The sequence below is a fragment of the Triturus cristatus genome, chromosome 9 (genome assembly GCF_964204655.1).
Source record: "Triturus cristatus chromosome 9, aTriCri1.1, whole genome shotgun sequence".
NCBI lineage: Eukaryota > Metazoa > Chordata > Amphibia > Caudata > Salamandridae > Triturus > Triturus cristatus.
Window position 1 is genome coordinate 346,514,524 of NC_140592.1, and position 23,023 is coordinate 346,537,546.

Sequence of the window (23,023 nt, forward strand, 5' to 3'; positions counted from 1 at the left end):
CCAGAAGGAATCAAATCCAAAGTATCCCTTATTAAAGCCATCAGCCATGCTACCCACCCTCTCCCCCAAAGACAAAGACTCACTTTGATCGTTCTTGGGCCTAGCAGAATACTACGCCCGTTTTGTCAAAGGATACGCTCAAACGGTTGAGCCATTGCATGCTCTTTTGCGGAAAGGCTCCAAGTTTGATTGAACAGAAGAGATTGCTTCTTCATTTGATCACGTCAAAAATCTCATTGTTGAAGCACCAGCCCTGCATCCCTTTCATGACTCCTCTTAGTGTTTTATAATGGTGGATGCCAGTCTCACGGGATTGGGGGCTGTTCTTGTCCAATGGGTTTCAGGAAAGGAGCATACCATAGCTTTTTCATCAAGAATGCTTTAACCATCAGAAACACATTATAGCACCATTGAACGCGAATCTCTCGCCTTTGTTTGGGCTATAGATAAGTTTAAAAATTACATTTGGGGGCGTGAGTTTGATCTGTTTACTGATCACAAACCTCTCACGCAGTTACTCAATGGTATTGCGCTTGGTAAAGCCTCAACCAGGCTTGTTAGACTCCTTTCCAAGTTACAGGAATTTCATTTCTCCATAAAACGTATTTCAGGGGGAAAAGATTTCAGGGCAGATTGCCTGTCCCGCATGGCTTTTCAGGATTCCTCTGAAATTGAGAATGTAGAAGACACAGAGTGTGTGGTCTCTGCTCTTGATGCCATTAAATTATGTCCCTACATCACTGAACATTCCTGGCTGGAAGCACATAACAAGGATGAAAGTCTAAAACTTGTAGCTGAATATATTGTCATGGGTTGGCCAGAAAATAGGAAACTTTCCAAGGAGTTGAAAACCTTTGCCATGGTTGCATCCGAATTATCCTTGGTTCATGGCATGGTGATGAGACATGATTCTTTTGTACCTACATCCAGTCTCAGAAATGACATTATTCAATTTGCACACCGAGGTCATCTTGGAATTTCAAAGACTTCACAGCTCATCAAGTCTCACTATTGGTGGCCATCCCTTGAATCTCAAGTTAAGTTTCACATTGACTCATGCCCTGAGTGTCTCTTATCTGACAAAAAATGGAAAGTTATGAACACACCCTTACATCCTGTTCCTTTTCCCAATAAACCTTGGGAAAAAGTTGGTTTTGACTTCTCTGGACCCTATGATCTCCTTTCTCATGACCTAAAATATCTCATTTTGTTAACTGATTATCATTCCATATGGGTTTACCATATGTTCTGTGATTCAGCCAATTCCACCAATGCTATCAAGTTCTTGAAAAAAATATTTTTGGTAGAAGGTTCACCTTCTGTTATTGTTACAAACAACGGCACCCATTTCATTTTTGAGAAGTTTAGTTCATTCCTAGCTGAACGTGATGTCAAACATTATAAGGTCGCCCTATATTCACCGACCTCAAATGGTTTGGTGGAAAGGGCAAACAGGTTGGTTAAAGGTGCCATTCAAGCAGCCATTTCTTCTCACCAAGATGTACAAGATTTCCTTGAAGCAAAGCTGTGGTCTTATAATATTTCCCCTCATTGTACCACAGGTGTTTCTCCGTTTTCCCTTTTAAAAAGCAGGACTGCTCACACCAGTTTGTGTCCCAATTGGTTACTTAACAAGAACAACAAGAGCAGTGATGGCAATCAAGAATTGGCATCCAAAGTTTTGCAAAAACAAAATCTCATGAAGTCTGTGCATGACTCTGCTAAAAACGTTGCCGTACTTGAATTGAAGGGTGGTGATTGAGGTCTCATCAAAAATCCAAAAAAGAGTAACTAAGGGTTTGTCAAACTTTTCTCCACTGGTACAAGTCACCGGTGTCAGCAGAGGTTCAGCGTTACTTGGTGTTTAAGGATGGTGGAACAAAAGGTCTTTGGTACATCTTTCTGTTTCACAGGCTCGCTCCTTACTTAACTTAACTAAAAAGGAGATTGTGACTGGTCTTATTGGTTACAAGCTCCAACATCTGATATTGCAAGTTCTTCTACATCTTGCATTCCCGTTGCACACTCCAGTCTGGAAAGTTCTTCCACTTCTCGGATTCCAGTTCTACATTCCAGCCCAGTAGGTCCTTCTGCCTCTAACACTGCGAACAACCTAATTACCTTTGGTAACTCCTTTTCTGGTATAGACTCTAACTGTAAATTCCTCACCTTGCAAGTTTTCGCAACGCGCCAGCCAGGTTATGGAGATTTTTTATAGCAATTCCTTCGTGTGTCCATAGATGGAGCCTTGCAGCTTAACATCAGATCTGTTCGGGCATTGCTCCGGGCCACTATATCTGCCTCACCGCCACACGCTGACGTCAGTTTCCTTCTCATCTCTCTCTGCGTCATAGGACGTGGATCCCATGGAAATCAGAATATGCCAGTGTTCAGATCTCTATATTAGGATCTTAATAATGGACTGTACAAGCCCATTCCACAGAACAGTGAGGAGAGTGGGTCGGTAAACAATCTGTCGATAAAGTCTCTGCCAGAAAAGATGCTAACAATGATAAGTAACTTGTTCTTATAGAGACTTCTAACCACAAATCTCTCACCTTGCGCAGTACCTCCTCAAGTGGGGATCTGTGGAATGGCTCAGACAAGGAAATTCTGGTTGTCCTGGCAATAGTGCTTTGTGATGTGTGGAGGAATGTTCACATAGCCTCGCTCTGGTGGAATGAGAGGGTAAGCCTCCTGGGGTTGACTCCTATCTAGCGTGTAGCGGAAATTATTGGACAGAACAATCTACTAGGTGATTGTTCTCTTTTGCACTGCTTTGTCTTTTTCGCACCAGAGGAGCCCACAAACATTTGATCATCCAAATAGCGGCCTATGTTCTGATCAATGTAAAAACTGAGGGGCCTCTTAGAGCAAAGACAGTGAAGGCATTCCTTCTCCTTACAGGGGTGAGGTTTGAGAAAAATGTTGACCCTGGGGGCCTGGACGCTTTTGAGAAGAATGTTGACCCTGGGGGCCTGGACGCTGTCAGCCAGACCCCCAGGTTCTACCTCGATAGAACATGGAGGCCTGTTGCTGTTGAGGTACTTAATGACATTGCCTCTGTTGGAATCCCCTGTTGAAGCCTTGAAAAGGGCGAGTTTGTTGGGGTCAAGCCGAACAGGTGGAGCAAGGCCTAGAGAGTGATCAGTGGCTTTGCTCTCTTCAAATTTTTCCAAGGTCGAATCCACCTTCGATCTAAAATAGCCTAGAGCAGTCGAAGGGCATGCCTATTATGTATTGTTGGATGGTGGAAGAATAGCCTGTGGAGAGAATACAAGTACAATGCGGAAGCAAGTCGCTGATCCCAACTATCCTCCTAGACTGTCAGTTGTATCCAGATCCGAGCAAAAGGAGTACTTTGCTGCTTTCTGGCCATCTGTGATAAGGCATTTAAGGTTTACCGTATGTCATCTGAAACAGCTGGCAATACATCCATCCCACACCACATGCGATTACGTCCCATGGAGGCAATTAGTATTAACAGACCTGGGGGCAAGGCAGCTCAAGGAAAACATATGCTTAGTGATTGTCTCCATGCGTTCTGACTCTGTCGGGAGGAGTTGTAGGGAACGTTTTTGCGTTAAGGCAATTTGTGGATGCCTGTGCCACTTAACTCTCCGGAGGAGGGTATTGAAGCAAAAGATTCAGATGCCTGGGAGTGGGTCTATGCCATTTTGTCACTGCCTATTTACAGTGGAAAAGCTCCTGGCTTCTTCCAGGTGCCAGGCAGCACACCAGTAAGTGCCTCATTGAAAGGAAGCAGATGTTCTTGCCTAGTTTGGCCTGAATTGAGCACCTCAGTCAGAATATTCTTTTTCACCTCTTTTGTAGGTAGGGTGACATTCAAAATTCTGCTGCCCTCCTAATCACTATTGCGAACGTGGTGGACTCTTATGTTGTCATAGCTGGGTTAGAAGAGGAAATATCAATGTCTGGAGAAATGTCCAGTACATGGAAAGGAAGGAACTGATGTCACAGCATGGAGTTGAGGTGGATATAGTAGCCCTAACGTCACATCTGTGGTGGGACAGATCTGACGCAAAATCACACAACGTCACCTATCGATGCACAAGGGCATTGCTATCAGAAAAAGTGTGAATCCAGTCTAGCGCCTGAGGAAATTCACAAGGTGAGAAATCTGCAGTTAGAAGTCTCTAACAGAAATACTGTGACCCCTACTCTTGTCCATGCCACTGTTTCTGAAGTTGTGTCGCCTGATGCTTCTTAAGGTTAAACCCTTTGGAGAAGCCACAAAACCTCATCCCTTTGAGGAGCCTGCTATTTTGCTCCCTTTTAATCTCTATAAAGCTGAGTCCACTTTGTTACCAGACAACTTAACTCCATCAAATAAAAGATACATTACAGTCAACTGGACATCAATCAAGAATGCCAATGACCTCAACCAGGAATGCCAATCCAGGGCCACTGAAGCCCCCACAGTTCATGTGACAGAGTCTGCTGTGTCCAGACCGGCTTTAATAATATTTCTGGATGCATCGTGCCTATCACAGACAACCCTGGCAAAATTCTTTCTGAGGAGATCAAGTAAGTGAAAAAGAACCATATGGGCCATATCCCACAAGGTATGGGTATATATTGCTAGCAGGAACGTGGCATTGAGGGACTTGAGGGCTAGACTACCTGCTGAAAAGACTCCAGCTTCCCAAATAAGCATCAACTCAGGCTTGGACGACGACTCCACAAGAGATGGAGAATGCCTGGGAGGCTTACCAGCCGAGGAGGAACAGTGTTGTTTCTACTTTTTCTTGTCTTTTTCTTTGGAAGATGTGAAGAGGAGAAGGCTTAGATCTAGTCTGGTAATGACACCAAGCTTCACAACATCACACGCCAAGCCATGAAATGCTCAACCTCTCTTTCCTAAATGGTCTTGGAATGCATACTAAGACAACAATCACATAGCCTCTTGTGTCATGATGCAGTCCCAGGCACAACAGACACACATCATTGGGGTTTGTGATCGATATCTGGCTATCACAATTTCTACAGAGCTTGAAACCTGAACTCTTTGCAGAACTCATCCTTACACTACACCAATGTTGTGTGAGAATGTTGTGGATTTCTGTCGAAGGCATCGGAATAAAAGTAACTGGCATCAAGACGCAGGGAGGGGCACTTATATAGCGTTTCCAGTGCTGACATGGTGCCAGCGTGCCGGACTAGTATGGAAGAGCCGTTGAAAGTTGTTGGATCAAGTCTGGTGCCTGGGATATTTAAAAGTGAGGAATCTGCAGGTAGAAGTATCCATCAGAAATGAATGGCACAACACTTTAGATACACTCAGTCACAACACATAAAAAACATATGCACACAAATGGGTCCAAATGTACTAAATAAAAGTGACTTTGAAAATTAGAATTGGGTAGCACAGTAACAGAAAGTAAATGATCCGCACAATGATTCATAATAAATATATTTTGCAGGTTTATTATACTGTGAGTTGATATGGCATCAACGCTCCTTAATATAGCTATGCCAAAATGTGTGCAGAAATGCTGAAGTAAATGCACACTTTAAAAAAACATGGACACACTAAACAATCCACAAGCTCACCACATAACACCTCTACTGCTATTTATCAACACATCACACATAATCAGCACCGTAGGTAAGCCAGCCAAAAGCACAAGATTTCCACAACAGTGCTGGTGTTTGCTCCCCTGATCAACAACTACTTTAGGTGGAAAGAAAGGATATACAGGGGATAACTCTCTTTTCCATGTCTGGAGCTGAGGTATTTGAGATATACCGCTTCCTACTACAAGTGATCCTGGACATGGTTTCAGAATGGAACAGGTGCCAACTTCACCAAAGGCAATCACCATGCCATTCCTGCCATTGGCAAGGCACTCACTGTGGCCTCTTCATGGCTTCTAGATCACTACATATGTCTGGTGGTGTCATGGCTAAGATCTCACGGAAAAGCCAGTCCTGGTGGTTGCACCAGGTGTTGAATTGCATAATTAAGAGAGTGCCCCATTATATCACCAAAGGCCTTCAAATGCCTCACTTTCTTGGTCACACTCAAATCAAGTCATTTTTAACATCTCGAGGCACATACAGACTTTGTGAAAATCTCCTTGACGCAAAAGTCCCTTTGTAAATGCCCTGGAAGAGTGCATCAATAGAATTCAATCATCTTAGCCTCCAGGCAGAAAAGTTTACAGTTCACAGATTCCAGTGAATAACTTTGCACATATGTTGGGATAAAGGCTTCTCCTTCATTGACAGGTGCAGCTACAAATAGATCCCCTTTCTCCAAACATCAACAGCTACCACTGCCATCACTGTGATGTAAACACACTGTGCTAAATTTAGACCAGAGGGGAATACTGCAAATCGAATCATTCAACACAAATTTGCAGATCCCTCCTGTGTCATGGCCAGAGCAGGATATGAAAGTACACATCTTCTAAGACTAATATCCCATCCTGAAGCCTATAAATTGTGAAGAAAAGTTACGATTTTAATTTCTGCCTTTTTGTAAAATAATTTGTTCAGAAAAAGGAGATCAAAATTAAATGTAGTCCTGAGACCTGTTCCTTTCTTTGAGACTAGGAAGTACCTACATTATCATCCTTTTCCTCTCTCCCTAGCTGACGCACTTTCTAGTGCGGCTTTGATGATTATGTTCATCATGTCATCTGTGGGAGGCTATAGGGAGTACAGGAAATAAAGAGTACCTGTTTTAATTAAAACAGCACTATAAAACAAATTTGTATCAACTGTCTGACCCACCTTATCCCTTTTGCCCAGAAAAGGTGCCAATTCCCCTCTACCCACATTGTTGATTTTCAAGCTCAAGTTATAACGAGTTTGGTTTTTTTAGGTTTGAAAGTCACAGAGGATTGCTGTGGTTTTCCTCCTCTGGAGAGGTCATCACCCCTGTAATTCTTGATGGGATGGCTGTCTTGGGCAAAAATATAGTTGCCTTAAATAGACTCAACATTTGTCAAAAGTGTCAATACTGCTGCTGAAACTGTCTGGCTGGAGAAGCCAATCAGCGAGCAGTCATCAAACACTGATGAACTCTTTGTAAATAATCTGAGTTTTCAACAAGCAGTCTTTCTTAATCAAAGGGGAAACCCAACAAGTTAGTCTGGAAATTGCCCAAGATTCCTCTTGATCATATCCAACAGGCATGCCTTCTAATGACTAAAGAAGTATTTGATAGATTAGTTTACAGAATCTGTCACATCATGTAAATAAAGAACAAAGTATAAATAGATCTCCAAGCACTCTGATAAAAATGTTCTGGACAAATGTTTTCCAATTGACTTCCTCAGGACTGTTCCTATTAATACCAGCCAAGACACAAGGCTCAACACGGATAATTGGTGTGGGTGAATCAGGAACACACAGCCGTCACATATAAGGATATTGGTTATGTTACTTTCTGAATAATAATGTCTTGGATGTTATCAATAGGCAAAGCCATGAGGACGTCGATTGGAAAATATTTGCCCAGTATGTGAAACACATGTTGGCTAGTGTTTTGTAGAACTTGTATACCAAGGATAAGATGTTCAAATGTTTGTGAATACAATACCAAGACTCTTTGTATTGTTTTGGAACTTTTTTTGACGAAGTGCTTGTTGATCTATTCATATTGTAAGGGCATTGTCCTCCTTGAGGAATTAATGGTGGCATTTCGTCCCCCAGGAGCATCCGACTCATGGCTCAAAAGAATATAATTTGTTGTATTTATTGGGTTATTGTATTGTAAAGACATTTTGCAACACTTGGTTTGCGTGCGCCGTGTATTACCCAGCTATCACTTCTTGCTTGTAAAGAACAAATTAATTTAAAATATCAAGCTAGCAGGCAAAAATAATTTGAGTTCCGTAAAGCTGGTTAGATCAAGGGAAAAACCTGCTTTAGATGGTGTCCAATTTCTTTGATCAGGTGGAATTAAAGAGAGAGGAAGGCTGTCCCAGTGAGGCTCACACCACAGAGCTAGCAGATGTTGGGAGAGGTGTTGAAAACTTTGGATCCTTTGGAGCTAACCCAAACTATTTTTCCATCTACTGTAGGAGTGGAGTTAGTCTTCACCCACACCATAAAATGGGGTCAAATGAGGGTGGCCTCCTTGACCAACATTAAAGATTTTGTTGACATTTTTGTGAGCTTTCAGATCTTCATGAGCACATCTTATTTTACTTTATCTGTGGCTAGAGAGTAATTCAAGCACCTCTGCAACCATTCTCAATACTGGAAAGAAACGTGTCTGTCCTCACTTACTAGACCCATTACGTTTAAAAATTATTTTTGGAGAAGTGTCCAGTCAACTTGAGTATTGTAAATCATTCTAGAGTCCTTCAAGTGAACCAAAATCAGAAAGTAAATTATGAGTTTCTAAACCAATGTATTCCTAAAGTTGGCAGTAATACTCAAGGAATTGGGGCACCTCTCAGACAAATTCAAACGGAACTTCAAAAACAGAATATATTTGCTGCACTACAACCTACCCAGGCAATGATTGATCGTGGAATTCAACAGACCTATTTTTTGCTGGTTTTAATATAAGGTCTGTGCCTAAGACCTTAATATATGGTCGGTGTCTCTGAATGCTGTTTAAAAAACTATACTTTAATCAATCAATCACACATTCGTAAAGAACGCTACTCACCCGTGAGGGTCTCAAGGCGCTGGGGGGGGGGGGGTTCGCAGGATTTGGATTTGCCGCCTGTGGTTGTTCGGTGGATGCGTGGAACGGTGGCGAGGTCAGCGGAGCAGAGCTGGTGGTTGGGGGTGTAGAAGGTGAGTCACTTGTTGAGGTATGCTGGTCCCGCGTTGAGGAGTGCTTTGTGAGCGTGGGTGAGGAGCTTCAAGGTGATCCTCTTGTTGTCGGGAAGCCAGTGCAGGTCCTTCAGGTGGGCAGTGATGTGGCTGTGGCGGGGGATGTCGAAGATGAGGCGTGCTGAGGCGTTTTATATGCGTTGGAGTCTCTTCTGGAGTTTGTCCGTGGTTCCCGCGTAGAGGGCGTTACCGTAGTCCAGCCTGCTGGTGACGAGGGCCTCCGTCTTGTCCGAGTTCAGTTTCAGGCGACTGCTCTTCATCCATTCGGCGACGGCCTTCATCCCTGCGTGGAAGTTGTTTTGGCGGTGGTGAGGTCTTTGGTGAGGGAGAGGATCAGCTGGGTGTCGTCGGCGTATCAGACTTTGTTGATGTTGTGTGATTGGACAATGTTGGCGAGCGGTGTCATGTATACGTTGAAGAGGGTCGAGCTGAGGGATGAGCCTTGGGGTACGCCGCAGGTGATCTTGGTGGCTTCGGATCGGAATGGAAGGAGACGGACTCTTTGGGTTGTCGGTGAGGAAGGAGGTGATCAAGTCCAGGGCTTTGTCGCGAATCCCCGCATTGTAAGAGTTGTGTGCGCAGGGTGCGGTGGCAGACGGTGTCGAAGGCGGCCGAGAGGTCCAGGAGGATGAGGGCCGCAAGTTCGCCGCTGTCCAGCAGGGCCCTGATGTCGTTGGTGGCGGCAATGAAGGCGGTTTTGGTGCTATGGTTGCTGCGGAATACGGATTGGGACGAGTCCAGGGTGGTGTTCTCTTCGAGGAATTGTGTTAGTTGTCTGTTGACGATCTTCTCGATGACCTTCGCCGGGAACGGGAGCAGGGAGATGGGCCGGAAGTTCTTGAGGTCCTTTGGGTCTGCCTTGGGTTTTTGGAGTAGGGCGTTGATCTCTGCGTGTTTCCAGCTTTCCGGGAAGGTTGTGGTCTAGAATGAGCTGTTGGAAGATCTTACGGAGTTGGGGTGCAATGATGGAGTTCGCTTTGTTGAAGATGTGGAGGGGCAGGGGTCTGATGGTGAGCCGGAGTGGATGGTGTTCATGGTCTTGTACGTTGACGAGGTTCCAGGAGATCAGGCGCCCGGTGTGACTGGGGGGGGCGGTGAGTCTGGGGTGTCGGCTGTTGGCGGGGTCTGGGTGTTGAAGCTGTTGTGGATGTCTGCGATCTTGCGGTGGAAGATGGTGGCTAGGGAATCGCAGAGGTCTTGTGACGGCGGGACGGCGTTGGAGCTGGGGCTGGTGAGTTCCTTCACGATGCTGAAGAGCTCTTTGCTATTGTGTGCGTTGTTGTCGATGCGTTCCTTGAAGGAGGTCCTTGTGGCCATTCAAATGAGTTGGTGGTGTGCGCGGCTGGCGTTCTTGAGGGCTGCATGGTTGTCTGGTGTTTGCGGGCGGCGCCATTTCTTCTCTAGCCTCCGGCAGGTCTGCTTGGATGTCTGGAGGTCGGCAGTGAACCAGATGGCTCTTCTGTAGGTGCGTCTGTTTGTGGGTTTCTTGATCGGGGCGAGGGTTTTGGCGAAGTCCTCGATCCATCGCTTGAGGTTGCGAGCGGCTGTGCTGGTGTCGGCATGGTCAGTCGGTGGGTTTTGGGCGAGGGTGGTGGTGAGCTGGTCTTTGGTGACCTTCGTCCAGCTGCGGTGGGGGATTCTTTGCTGGTGGTTGTGTGCGGTGGTTGTCTTGAAGGAGAAGTGGATGCAGCAGTGGTCGGTCCAGTGGAGTTCGGTGGTGTGGCTGATCGAGACGTGGCTGCTGGCGGAGAAAATGGGGTTGAGCGTGTGTCCGGCGGAGTGGGTGGGTGTCGTGACAAGCTGTTTGAGGCCGAGGTTGTCCAGTAGTGTGGTGGAGTTGCCGTCGTTGGTGTTCTCGAGGTGGAAGTTCAGGTCTCCGAGGAGGAAGTAGTCTGTGGAGACCAGGGCGTGCGTGCTAACGGCGTCTGTGATGGAGTCGATGAACTGTGGCTGGGGTCCGGGGGGTGTGTACACGAGGGTTCCTCTGAGGGTGGTTTTGGGATCGATGTGGATCTGGAAGTGCAGGTGTTCGGCGGTGCTGATGTTGTCCTCTGTGTTGGTCGAGATCCCGAGGGTGTTTCTGTGAACGATTGCGATTCCTCCTCCCGGTCTGTTGGTGCGGACCCTGCGGGTGATCTTGTAGCCATCCGGGATGGCTATGGCAACGTCGGGTGCCGATGTGTCATTCATCCAGGTTTCCGTCCGGAAAGCGTCTTCTGGGAAGGATGAGTCGAGTAGGTCCCAGAGTTCGACGGCATGCCTGTGGATGGAGCGGGTGTTGAGCAGTATGCATCTGAGGTGGTTGTGGTCCGCTTTGGTGGGACGGGCAGGACGTGCAGGTGTGCGCTGGCAGGTGGAGCTGCAGTTTCGGCAGGTGAAGGGTGCATGGGTGAGATTCGGGTGGCCTGGAAGCACATGGGGGATCGGCCGGCGTGGAATGCATGGAGGGTGTAGGCGTCGTAGCGGCGTCTGGCGTCATGGTGCTCGCGGGGCCAGGGGGTCTGGCGCTGGGCGCGGTCCAGGCGCAGATGGGCTTGTCTAAGGCGCGCACAGCGGTCGCAATGATGTAGGGGAGGGGTGAGGAGCTGGGAGGCGGGAGCGGGCGAAAGGCGAGGGGTCAGTGGCGGCAGGAAAAGGGGAGACCAGGGAAAACAACAATCCCCGATTCACAGAAGTTTAACAGTAGATAATGAGAATAACAGAGGTTAAAAATAAGATAAATGACAATAACACACACAATGAGCATGAATTACACCAGGAGAAAAATGAAATAGAGCACGATCACCAATGCACCTGGAGGAATCAGGACCAGGGTGGAATCGAACCCTGCAAGGAGAGGGGCTGGCTGGCTTCAGGGCGAAGCAAGGCACCGCGGAGCTGCCGAGGGGAGTGTGTGCCTTGGACCGAAGTCTGAGGACTCACACGCACTCCCCCGCAGCGGTCACCATGATGTAGGGGAGGGGGGAGGGACGAGGAACTGGGAGGCGGGGCGGTAGGGGAGGGGAGGGGTCAGTAGTGGCGGGAAAGGGGGAGACCAGGGGAAACAACAATCCCCGATTCACAGAAGTTTAACAGTAAATAATAAGAATAACGGAGGTTAAAAAGAAGATAAATGACAAACAACACACAATGTAGCACAGATTACGCTCTGCTGGAGCCTTCCTCTTAAGCTTCTTTAGTGAAGTTGGCATCAGGAGCAGTGCCTGGATCTGAAAGAGGGGAAGATGCCTCTAGAATGAATCCCCTAGAAAAAAGAATGCTCAGCCTGACAGCTCTCACAGGCCTGCCAGAGAATTTTGTTACCAATGTCTACCTGGGACTTATGAAAAACTTCAATGAGGAAAGAGTCAGCAGCAGGAATGGACACCGTCACCTTAGATGGACGTTTACATAGGTTATGAAGATGACATGGACTCCTTTGTAGTTAATTAAGAAGCTTTCAAGCTTTACTTCAGTAACAGATCATCTCAGTGAAGATCCCTCAATAGCAGCTGCCGATTTTGGGGTTGCACATTTCACTTTAAAAAGAGAGCTGGATTTTGACTCCTTTTCCTAAGCGAATTCAGTTACAAAAACTTTAACCTTGTTCTATCCAATCTCTTTCGTGTGTATTAAGACACACTCGTCTCAGAAAGCAGATGTATGCAAACCCCCAACGGCACATGCATGTTCAATACAGATGGGATGCAAGGATGTATGCTTTATACATGGTACAGATCATATATTTAGATGTCATTGGTGGACACAGATTGTTGGGACGGAGAAGTCCTCTGCATGGTTGAAAACGTGTACTCCTGCCATGGTCTGTTGTCTGGAACTATAGTGCTGATTTTTTGTAATCGGTGAACACAGTTCATGCAGGTGCGCCATTACATAGCCTGTCTCATGGATTACGATCTTGTTGGACCGGGAGGCGCAACCAAAGCGCTACCCTCTTCATGGTGGAAGGCTACCGCCTTCCCAAGAAGCTAAGCAGCACAGTGGTGAGAGCATACCATGCAGTCGTGAACAGGACCTTTTTACCCTGTGTCACTGGATTGAGGTCTACATGCTCACTCACCTTCTTAAAAAGTTCAGCTGCTGTGTGCTTAACTCATCCTTGGCCTACCCCAGGTAGATGTTGAGTGCTGCATAGTGTGGGATGAGTGACTCTACGCTGAATGTATGTTTTTTGGGAAGAGTACAGTACAGGAACAGAGCAGTATTGTGCAGTGCACGTGTGGTTAAAGCATGTACTCGGTTTATGTACGCCTGTGAAGAATACATTACATAAGAGATGTAGTGCTGGGGTGGGGGTGTTAGGGCGGAAATGTTTAAGTTTGATTTCTCCTGATGTATCCTGGGAGGATTGAGTCTCTTGCAAGAGGTCATTGTCCGACATGTTGTCAGCTTATTATACTGGATGGAGGAAAAAATTAATAAAAATATTTAAAAAAAAAAAAAAAATAAGAGATGTAGTGCTGTGTAGTGTGTGAGCAATTAAAGAATGTGCTGGGAGTATGTTTGCTTGTGTGAAGTACAAAACATGAGGGGTGAAGTGTTGTGCAGTATGCATATGGTCATTGTATGCGTGGTCAGTGTGTGTGTGCTGGCAGAGTATGTGGTCTTAAATAGCACATCCTGGGTGAAGCCAGAAAAGCTTCAATGACAAACAGTTCACTTCCTGGCTCTGCGCTTCTGGCATGGAAAAAGTGAAAAGAAACTGACATCTGTCTGCCTAGGAGGAGCCTATTTAGAACAGACGCTAACGACGCAGACAACATAACGTGGCGTGGAACAGAGCCACCCAACGGTATGCAGGGGTACTGCTCACGCAAAAGTTTCTAGATCCAGCTGGACGCTTGGGAAGTTAGAAGGTAAAGTATCTGCAGCTAGAAGTCTCTATCAAATAGAACGAGCAGACAGTGTGTGTGCTGAATGCATAGAGGTATTAGTGCTGAACAGTAGGTGTCCTGTGAATGTACACTGAGTAAATGTGCCTGCAATGGTACATTACATGGAGGACCTTGGGTTCCAATTTTGGAAGCCAAGACCTGCCTGGTGAAGACATGAGGAGGAGAGGAATCCCCCCAGACAGATTTGTGTATTGATGCATTCCTGTGAGCTGGGTGGGACACGCAATGGAGGGAAAAAGGAAGAGACTTTCTTTACACTTCAAAAGACTGTTCTTTGATTCAGTGATAGATAATAAGGGAGGGGCCTGAACAAATCTCAGGAAGGGAGATGGGGCTTATAAGGGAATCATAAAGAGATAATAAAGAGTAGAGCTGTGGTTTTGGGAATAAGCTTTCGATGCATATTTCACTGTGGCAGACATCCAAGTTTGGGTCTGGTCATTCCCATGAATTGGGTCGTGTGACAATCAGTTTCGGAGTCTTGCCTGCTGTGACAGACAGGCTCTTATGAAGAAATAGGAGAAGGACAAGTGTCCATCTCAAAAGAAGCCAAACCCCAACATGAAGCTTCAAAGACTCAGACCCTAAATTACATTTTTGTGTCAGGAAATGGACTATAAGAAGGAGAGGTTGAGACCCCAAACATGGACATCTGCAAAGCAGACAGATGGGCTGTGTGAAAAAGGGAAGCTCTGCAAGACTCCTGCTTGTGGTCAGGTTAAGGGGAGAAGCCTCCTAGTTTCCACGATGGATGAAAGTACATCACCCAGAACATGAAGACAACATGTCCTGGAGCCTGCGGCACTGGCGCCTGCCTGCTTGCCAAGACCAGTGTGCCCTGTGAGAAACAGGAGAGCGTTGGACGGAGCGAGGTCCAGTGGGGAGCCCTGAACAAGGATTTCCTGACCGAGGTGTGAGGCTGTGCACCAATCAGGTCATTGGCAATGTGCCGTGTCGGCTCTGCGACCCCAATGTGTCACGAGAGGGCCACTGGAAACTGAGTCTAGAGTGAAGCACTGTGCAGGCCTGGGGGAACCCAAAGCACCATGCTGCAGTGACCCTTTATGCCAGAAGGAGCCACCGGTAAAGTTATCACTGCTTCGCTGGTATCCATGACCATCTCAGCTTGGGGGCTTGCACTAAGAAAGTCGGTGCCTTGTTTTTCTAAGTACCATAGCAACCCTGTGTGCCATGAGGGGCTGCCTGTACTAAAGTGCCAAAGAATTTTAAGGCGAGACTGAGGCTTCATTCCCCAGGTTGGACCTGCTATGTATGCGATCTGCACCTGACTAACCGGAGAGCTGTCGAGGACACAGTGGATGATGCTTAACCTTCACCAGATTCAAGTTGGTAGCTAAGAAATGATTTTCTCCTCCCGTCAGTTAAAGTCAACTTACCACATCTTTGCGAGCGGGAACCTGCTCCACAATAGAGGAGAAGTCTGGCAGCGCCACTCAGGTGAGAGAGCATGCGCTACTGGGTACTGCCGCGTGGGCCGTGAACTGCCTGCCTCCTCCCAACTGAGCAGGACTCACGGGGGCTTGCTCTGGGAGCACCAGCTCCTTCGCTGAACTCCTCCATGCTGCGAAAGTTGGTAAGACTATAACTGGGTCTTGGGGGACTCGCTGCTAACAGTACTGCAGCACCAGAGACACTTCTGACTAAAATCCTTAAGAGTCAAAGGGGAATTATTCAGTACAGCGTAATAGTGTGCATTTCCTGGATGCGGCCACCAGTGAATGGGGAATAACCCTAAACACATTACAGTGAAGAGGGTGGGGCAGGGATCTGCCTGACAACTACTAGATCCCCGACCTCAAGGGGAATTGTGTTGTTGCTTCTAAATCTCATATACCTTTGCATGTGTATAGTTAGAAATAAAATACTTATTTTTGTTTATATAAAAGAAAGTATTTGACTGGACATTGATTTATTCTTTGCACTGTGTGCCCTTTGAATTATGAGTAGTGTTCACTAAGAGGTAAGCAGCCCCCCTCCACCTTTTGTAGGTCGGGCCCTGGGACATTAGGAGTAAAAGGCTTCAACCACCACAGTTGGGCCCAGTTGACCCTGCAAGTCCTGTGGCCCTCTGAAAGGGATTCTTACACAGTGGCCCGTGGCCCTCTGAAAGGGATTCTGACAGATGCTCTGATATTCAGTGGAAACGTTTTTTGAATAATCTTTGAGGAGAACATCCAAGAACAAAGTGAGGGCAAATATTTTACATAATGAAGGGAGCTATGGATCCTCGTGTCTGTAGCAAACAGAAATAAAAAGTAATTTATGTCACCGCCACCGATGAACCCTGCCTTTATGCAACTGCAGACATCGTATCCACTGGATTTGTATACAGTTAAGGAATAAAAATGACAAAATGTGAATTGGGATAAAACTGTATTTTTTTAATAGTTTGATTACAGAGAGACATTTGGCTACACACTGCCCAAATCTACTAAGCAGATGAAATGGAGAAATAAACAATGGCTGAACTACCAACTGGTAACTCTGCAGCAGTTTGTGGATCACAGCAAAATTACTGCTAGTGAATCTTGCCAAAATGATAGATTTGCATGGTGATTTGCATCCACATATAAAGAAGTTCCAGTCTTATGATGATTCAAAGAATAGGAATATCTGGGAAACAGTAGCCTTTGGAAACTATGCTCATGAGCAGGTGGGTGCGGTGTATCAGGTACAATAAGGCATTCAATACCTCCTATTGTGTTTGATCCCCCAGGTCACAGGTTCAAGTCTAGAAAGGTCCACTCAGCCTTCTTCCAGAGATGTATAGAATGAAAACCAATGAGCTGGTTAACAAACTTTTCTTTCTGCCAATAGGGGATCAACATACACGTCCCAGTACGACAGGGATGTGTGAGGCACAGACAGAAGACTAGTGGCAATAAGGTTGTAGTTGGCAAGGCATAGGATAGTGAAGAGATGGGTACGCAGCCTGATTCCAATGATTAAGCAATGCCACAACGATATGACATATTGTAGTTTTATACACAATTACTCCGTCTACAGCCATCCAAGAGATATCTGAAGGCCATATCAGGCTTACTTACATGGCACAAACATCGGAGAGCGTGTGGAAGAGGGGGAGGTGGACACAGTGGAGGCCGAAACGTCCCACAGCGCCATGCTTAGTTGAGGTTCTACTGGAAGTAGTGGGATAGACACTTAATCGTGCCACAAAAAATATATTTCCCTGATATGCCGGTATTACTTGCCATTACAGTGTGGGATATGAATCACTCTGTATAGGTTTGCAAGCTGTGGGCCTACAGGGGTCAGATACTTTGTCAAAAGGAAACCTCTCATGATATGCTTTCATTATAAAGTTGATGCATTGCATGCCAGAATGATGCTCTTTCTTGCATATACTGTTTATAATGCTGTCAATTTATCCTGCCACTACATTATTGTCTAATTACTGCTGAATGTACACTGTGGAACCTTAAATAAAAGTTTAATTTGTTTTAAATCATACACTTTACAAACAGTCTAGAAGGTTTAGGATGGATTTCAGCAATGTTCACTGAAACTGGCAATATGGTTCTCAGATACTGAGGACATAAGAAACATGTGAGGAAAAATGGTAAGATATAGTTTAATTAGTCATTAACTAAAAAAAAAAAAATCTTATTGTTTTCCTATATTACCTTGTCATGGTTGGATATTTAGAAGAATGTCCATCTTTAGTAGAGTTGACAAGTTCTGGTACACCTACTCCAGAGATCTCTTCTATTGCTTTTAAAACATCATTTGTATTCTCAAAATAGATGCTGGAATCAAACATTAGATCATTAATAAAACACAACAAACAATACTCTCTCATGAAATTAAACAATGAAAATTAGACTTATAAGAAACACATAGCTTTTACACTTTATTTTGATACTTGAATCTTACTTGGCATCAGGAGTTGATAGATAATTACACATTTTGGAAAACATTTGAAGTCGATCACAACTCTATACCACAATCAACAAGATACTAAGTGGCATAAACCCCTCCTACTATACTCCACTATTAATGCCAGCTAATTTATACAATTGTTTCTTCTCTTGGTTAAGTAATTTAAATGAGACATTACTAAATCAAAATCTGGAGTACTCCACTTGCGTTAACTAAATGTTTGGCCCATGCTGGGCATGGAACATTTTCAATGTGTGTAACTCAAGGTGGACATATCTAAGAAACCAAAGGGTAGTTTTCAACATCCGCACTGATGTTGGCCTAAAGAAAGTTTTGTGTCTACCATAAGTTTGATTGAAAAGGATTCCTTTATTTGGTAGAGAAACTACAGCGAATAAAGGTGTAAATATAACAAGCATTGGCATAGCCAATAGGTCTTGCCTTTGGGACCTGATAAGTGTTTAGCCATGCAACAGTTAATGTTGTTGCACCAAGGATATAGTGCTGGATAACTAAACACTTATCAGGTCCCAAAGTCGAGACCTATTGGCTATGCCAATGCTTGTTTTAAAAGAGCAACCACCAAGATCACTTAAGACAAGAGGGCACAATTTTCTAACTAGTCAACGAATCTCCACAAGCTAAAAACACACCTAAACTACACAAAAATATGGAAATGCACATACAGCTGTGAAACAGGACACTCCGATTAGCCTGGAAACTACATTGTCACTTATTGCTTTAATGCAACAACAAGAAGGCACTGAAAACATATGTTTAAAGCTTCACTGAGAGCATGCCTTCTTTCTGCAGTCGAGATCTCTTTAATGCAGTGCTTTTGAGCCTATACACATTGTGCTCTCCTTAGGCAAAGCTAAAGTATTTAGATAGTAGTGAGACAAGAAGCCTTCATGGGAATTGAAAGCTCTGTAAAACCAGACCGGTGTGATAGTGACTCAGACACAGGGACGAAAGCTATGGTGTACGTACAAAGTTATTATCAATAGCAAATTCAACGAAAACGTAGAGAAAACAGGGTTTAAAGCCGATCACCGACAGGTGGCATACACAGATTGCTGCCGTGATTGTATGTGTTCTACGTAAAGCATTACCACTAGTGGTCTCGCTGAAAAACAACCAAAGTTAGAGCTGTTGGCACCGCCGTGAATGGCAAAATGTTTCCAGTGTTGGATGTGTGAGGCTGCCTGTGTCCATACCGGGGGCACCTCACAGGGCAGCAAACAGCACTGCCGGGATGCACACTCTATGAACGCAGAGGTGGGGGCGGCTCACAGGGGCTGCTGGGGTCCCGTGTAAGTCAGGTGTCCTTACAGGTAGCTGTGGAAGGCAGCAGCGCCCAGCTCCTGTCCTTAAGTGCTGGGCGCAGAGCAGCAGCAGCTGGCAGAGCCCCAGGCTGCAGCTCGTTCGAGTGCTGAAGGATGCCTCCGAAGTAAGTCCGGTCGTGGAAATATTTCACCTGGTTCTTGCTTCTCGGCATCGTGTGCTCAGCCCAGGATGGTAAAAAAAAACCTGAAAAGACAACCTCTCGAGCAGTTATGCGCGCCCCTCTCCCTTGAATCACCATCCTTCTAGTTTTTGCTGGATTTTATGTTTGATCCCTATACGAAATCATCGACGGAGGCCCCACCAGAGGGGTCAGTGAAGTTATTTACGTAACTGACCATTTCTGTCATGGCGGCCGAGATGTAAAGGAGCCACGGGCTCTGGTTAATCACCAAGTGGGTAAAAGGGGAAGGTGACGCTCACGCGTCTTAGACGGGTAAATTTGTTGATCGGAAAGAACTGAACCCAAGCATTTAAAGTGCTCCTTCTACATAGAACAAGCGCGGGCGCCTCGCGCTGAAAGGAGGCATAAGGGGGAGTGGAGAGAGGAGGGGGCTTGCGCTTCCCTTGCGGGAGCGAGCAAACATATGTTGCCAAAGCTCGCTCCCGCAAGGTAATCGCCATACGTGCACGCATTGCCATTGAAAGCAATGCGTGCACGTTTTTGGCTGAAACGCCAAAACGATTTCTATAGGTCTTTTTCCTATGCAGCGCATGCGCTGCGTAGGCGAGACCTAAAAACGACTCTTCCAAAGGATGGTCTTCAGAAGGGGGAGTATATACTTAACAGTTTGACAACAAAAATTGATCAGACTAAAATATCATTATTCATGCAAGATGCTGGCTATTGTTAAATCTAAAGAGAGCTGAATATATTTATTGATACAAAGGCATACTTTCTTGATAGTGACAAAAAGAGCCACATATCATCTCCCTGAAGGTTAACTCCATATGAAAAATAAAACAAATCAGTTGTAATATTGACATTTGTAGGCTTAATATACGAGTTACTTACCTTCGGTAATAATGTATCTGGCAGAGACGTTGCCTAGCCGCAGATTCCTTAACTTAGAATTATCCCCAGGCGTCAGACTGGATCCGGGAAAAAAGAATTTGCAGCACCTCCCGGCGCGCTGACGTCCGTTTTCTTCGGAGAAACTTTTCCACGGCACAACGCGGAGCCACCAATAAAAAACTGTGAAAGTAGGGGAACAGTGTGCGAAGGAGGAAAAATCCGTAAAATAAAGAAATAGGGCGATGTACAACCTCATCGTAAAGTACAGTGTCAGACACTGTATACCAACAAGCCACAAAGTAAAGGCAGAGCACCACCCTGAGAGACTATACCGCAAGCGAAGCGTAGACCCGCCCCAGAAGTCGAGTAACAAGGGAAGAATGTGCCGACAGACAGCAGGGAGACTGGCATTATAACGCAGGACTGTCCCAACCAACAAGGGTGGAGCACAGGAAAAATAACATTCCACTGTGAGATGACTTTACAAGAATAGCAGAACGGGGAGGATGGGTGGGCGTTAAGGAATCTGCAGCTAGACAACGTCTCTACCAGATACATTGTTACCGAAGGTAAGTCACTCGTACATCTGATAGAGACATCTAGCTGAAGATACCTTAACTTAGAATAGATACCACAGCCATACCCCAAGGGGGGAGGTGGGTCTGCGACAGAACCAAATAAAGTGTCCGAGAGCACTGAGCCGACAACAGAGTGACGGACCATGGGGAAAGCTGTGGCGGTGTTGCCCATCAGCAGACCAAGCAGCATGGAAGAGCAAAAGACAATAGGAGGCAAAGGCACCATAAAACGACCAGAAGGGCGCGAGATCATACCTGTGTGAATACGGGATGGAATAACTGTACTAAGCTATATCCCAGAACATAAGGGAGAAGAAGAAGAACCACTCCTAGAGCCCAATGGTGTGCAAAGGTGGTCCCAACCTACATCTAGAGGACAACATGGAATGCCATAATCAGAGCCTACGCGGTGGGCCTACGCAAGGGAGGTCTGACAGGCCGCAGACAGAAAGCGAAGGGAAAAAGGCAAGAACTGAGTCACGTCCCAAAAGTACAGGCGTGAAAAAATAAGACACGCCAGTGCAATACCCAGTGACAGGAAAGCGACAGGGGCGAACAGCCACACACTGAAGTACGCCGAGGCGGACGACAACGAGGAACATGCACGTAGCAGACAGCTACAGAGACAAGAAAGTGGCGTAGCTAAGAAAAGTACGGGACTGCCCATCAAGGCCACTGAAGACCAAGGGGAATAACGTACCCAAAGAAAGACAGAGCTGCATGCGCAGCACCCGGGACGGCCCTCAGAAGAGGAACTGTCCCGCAAGTACACCAGACACAGACTAAGGGTGACACCCGAAGGAAAAAGATACATCAGAAGGGCATCGGCTACAAGGTACCGAAGGTGCCTATAGGAACCGTGAATAAGAACACACAGACTATCCAGAAGAGGAGGGTCACCCCGGGATCGTACCCTTGAAACTCTTTGCTGCCAAAGCAGCATGAAAAGGCATCGAAGAGTACTATAAAACGTGCAAAAAAAACGCCGCCGTGGAGAACGATGGCAAACCTGAGTACAAGACACCCAACCGCTCCCCGCAAAGTGGGGATATAGAGACCCGCAGAAGTGAAGATAGTCGGAGGATAACCACACAGCTGCGGCGCTATAGCAGGGACCCGCCGAATGCACCGGTAGCAGGGTGGTACCCTTGGAAGAAGTGTGTAGAGACACACCGAAAACAGTAGCAACAGAAAGAAAACTCTAGAAGAGGAGTATGAGAGAGACACACAAGGCGCAAGCAGGGCAAGACCCGTGGCATGTAGGAGGCAGTGCAAGAAGGCACATTACGAAAAAACGTTTTAACGGCAAGATAACAATGCCAGGAGGAGCCCAAAGGGACCTCCACGCCCACTTGGCGCGGAGCAGAGCTACACAATAGCAGACAGGTACCCCACCTGGTGTATATGACGCCCCCAAAGGAAAACAGGGGAACACCTCTTAGGGAAAACCACAGTCAGAGGAACAACCTGTGGAACACCACCACAGTTGGCTTACTCTCAGCCAAAAAACGCACAGTTCAACTTGTGGACGTTGAATGAAAGTCGCTTAAAAAGAAAGGAAGGGTAACCACCCCAGGATAGGACGACCTGAAACCTGCCAAGTACAACTTTTTATTTCTGTGTGCCTGTTGTGGTTGAGGCAGATTCGGCCCAGGACGAGGCCGAGTCCGCGCCGGATGAGGCCGAGTCGGCGCCGACCGGGGACGCCCTGACGCCGCCTTGACGCTGGATAATCGACTCCTCTCCAGAGGCTTCCGGAGGAGGTTCGGCATCACCCCGACGTCCGTAGACGCCGGATCCGTCCTTGCCTCTTCCTTCCTTGATTTTGTGGCTCTGGCAGATTCTCCGCCTCCTCACGAGCCCCTTCAGAACCCTCATTCGTCCATGGGGTTTCCCCCCTTTGGACATTGGTCTAATCCTCCGTTCACCGGATAATCCCCTTGGAGTGGGCGGCTCAGCTTACAGCCCTCACGCACGGATGAGTTACTATCCCCCTCCTCGGAGGGCTACGGAGGCTGGTGTGGCGTTTATGAGGGTTGTTTCCATGGCTGCCCGCATTCTGCGTATGCAGCTTCCTTCAGCTCCCCAGCCTATCGACCCCCTGTTGGTTGTTCTCCACCACGGTTCGGGGAATATAGAGCTGCTTCTGCCTTTCGAAGCCTCCCTTTATTATGCCCTTCTGGGGACCTGGGCTCGGCCGGCGTCCGGTGGTTCGTTCCATCATGCACCGCCACCGCCCTGCCCCGAACGATTCGGTCTGCTTGTTTGTTCATCCGGACGTTCAGGGGCTTGTTCTGCAAGCTGCATTTCCTTCTCTGCCTCCACTGCTGCTTCCTCCCTTCCAGGAGTCCAGATGGCTGGAGTCGTGGGGTCGTAATATTTTCGCCTCCACTAGCGCGCCTCTTTACTCCCTCAATACGGTGTGTGTCTTGGCTCGGGCTACTTCTGCC

General features: G+C 46.5%; 1 protein-coding gene across 2 annotated transcripts in view; it reads right to left on the reverse strand.

Annotated features, from left to right (window-relative positions):
• The window catches only part of FANCD2 (FA complementation group D2), a 1,050,809-nt gene that overhangs the window by 306,347 nt on the left and 721,439 nt on the right, over nt 1–23,023 (reverse strand). For both annotated transcript variants that reach the window (XM_085625116.1, XM_085625117.1), the window contains exon 36: nt 17,381–17,503. In XM_085625116.1, coding sequence (XP_085481242.1) covers nt 17,381–17,503 — 123 coding nt within the window. The remainder of the gene's footprint in view (nt 1–17,380; nt 17,504–23,023) is intronic.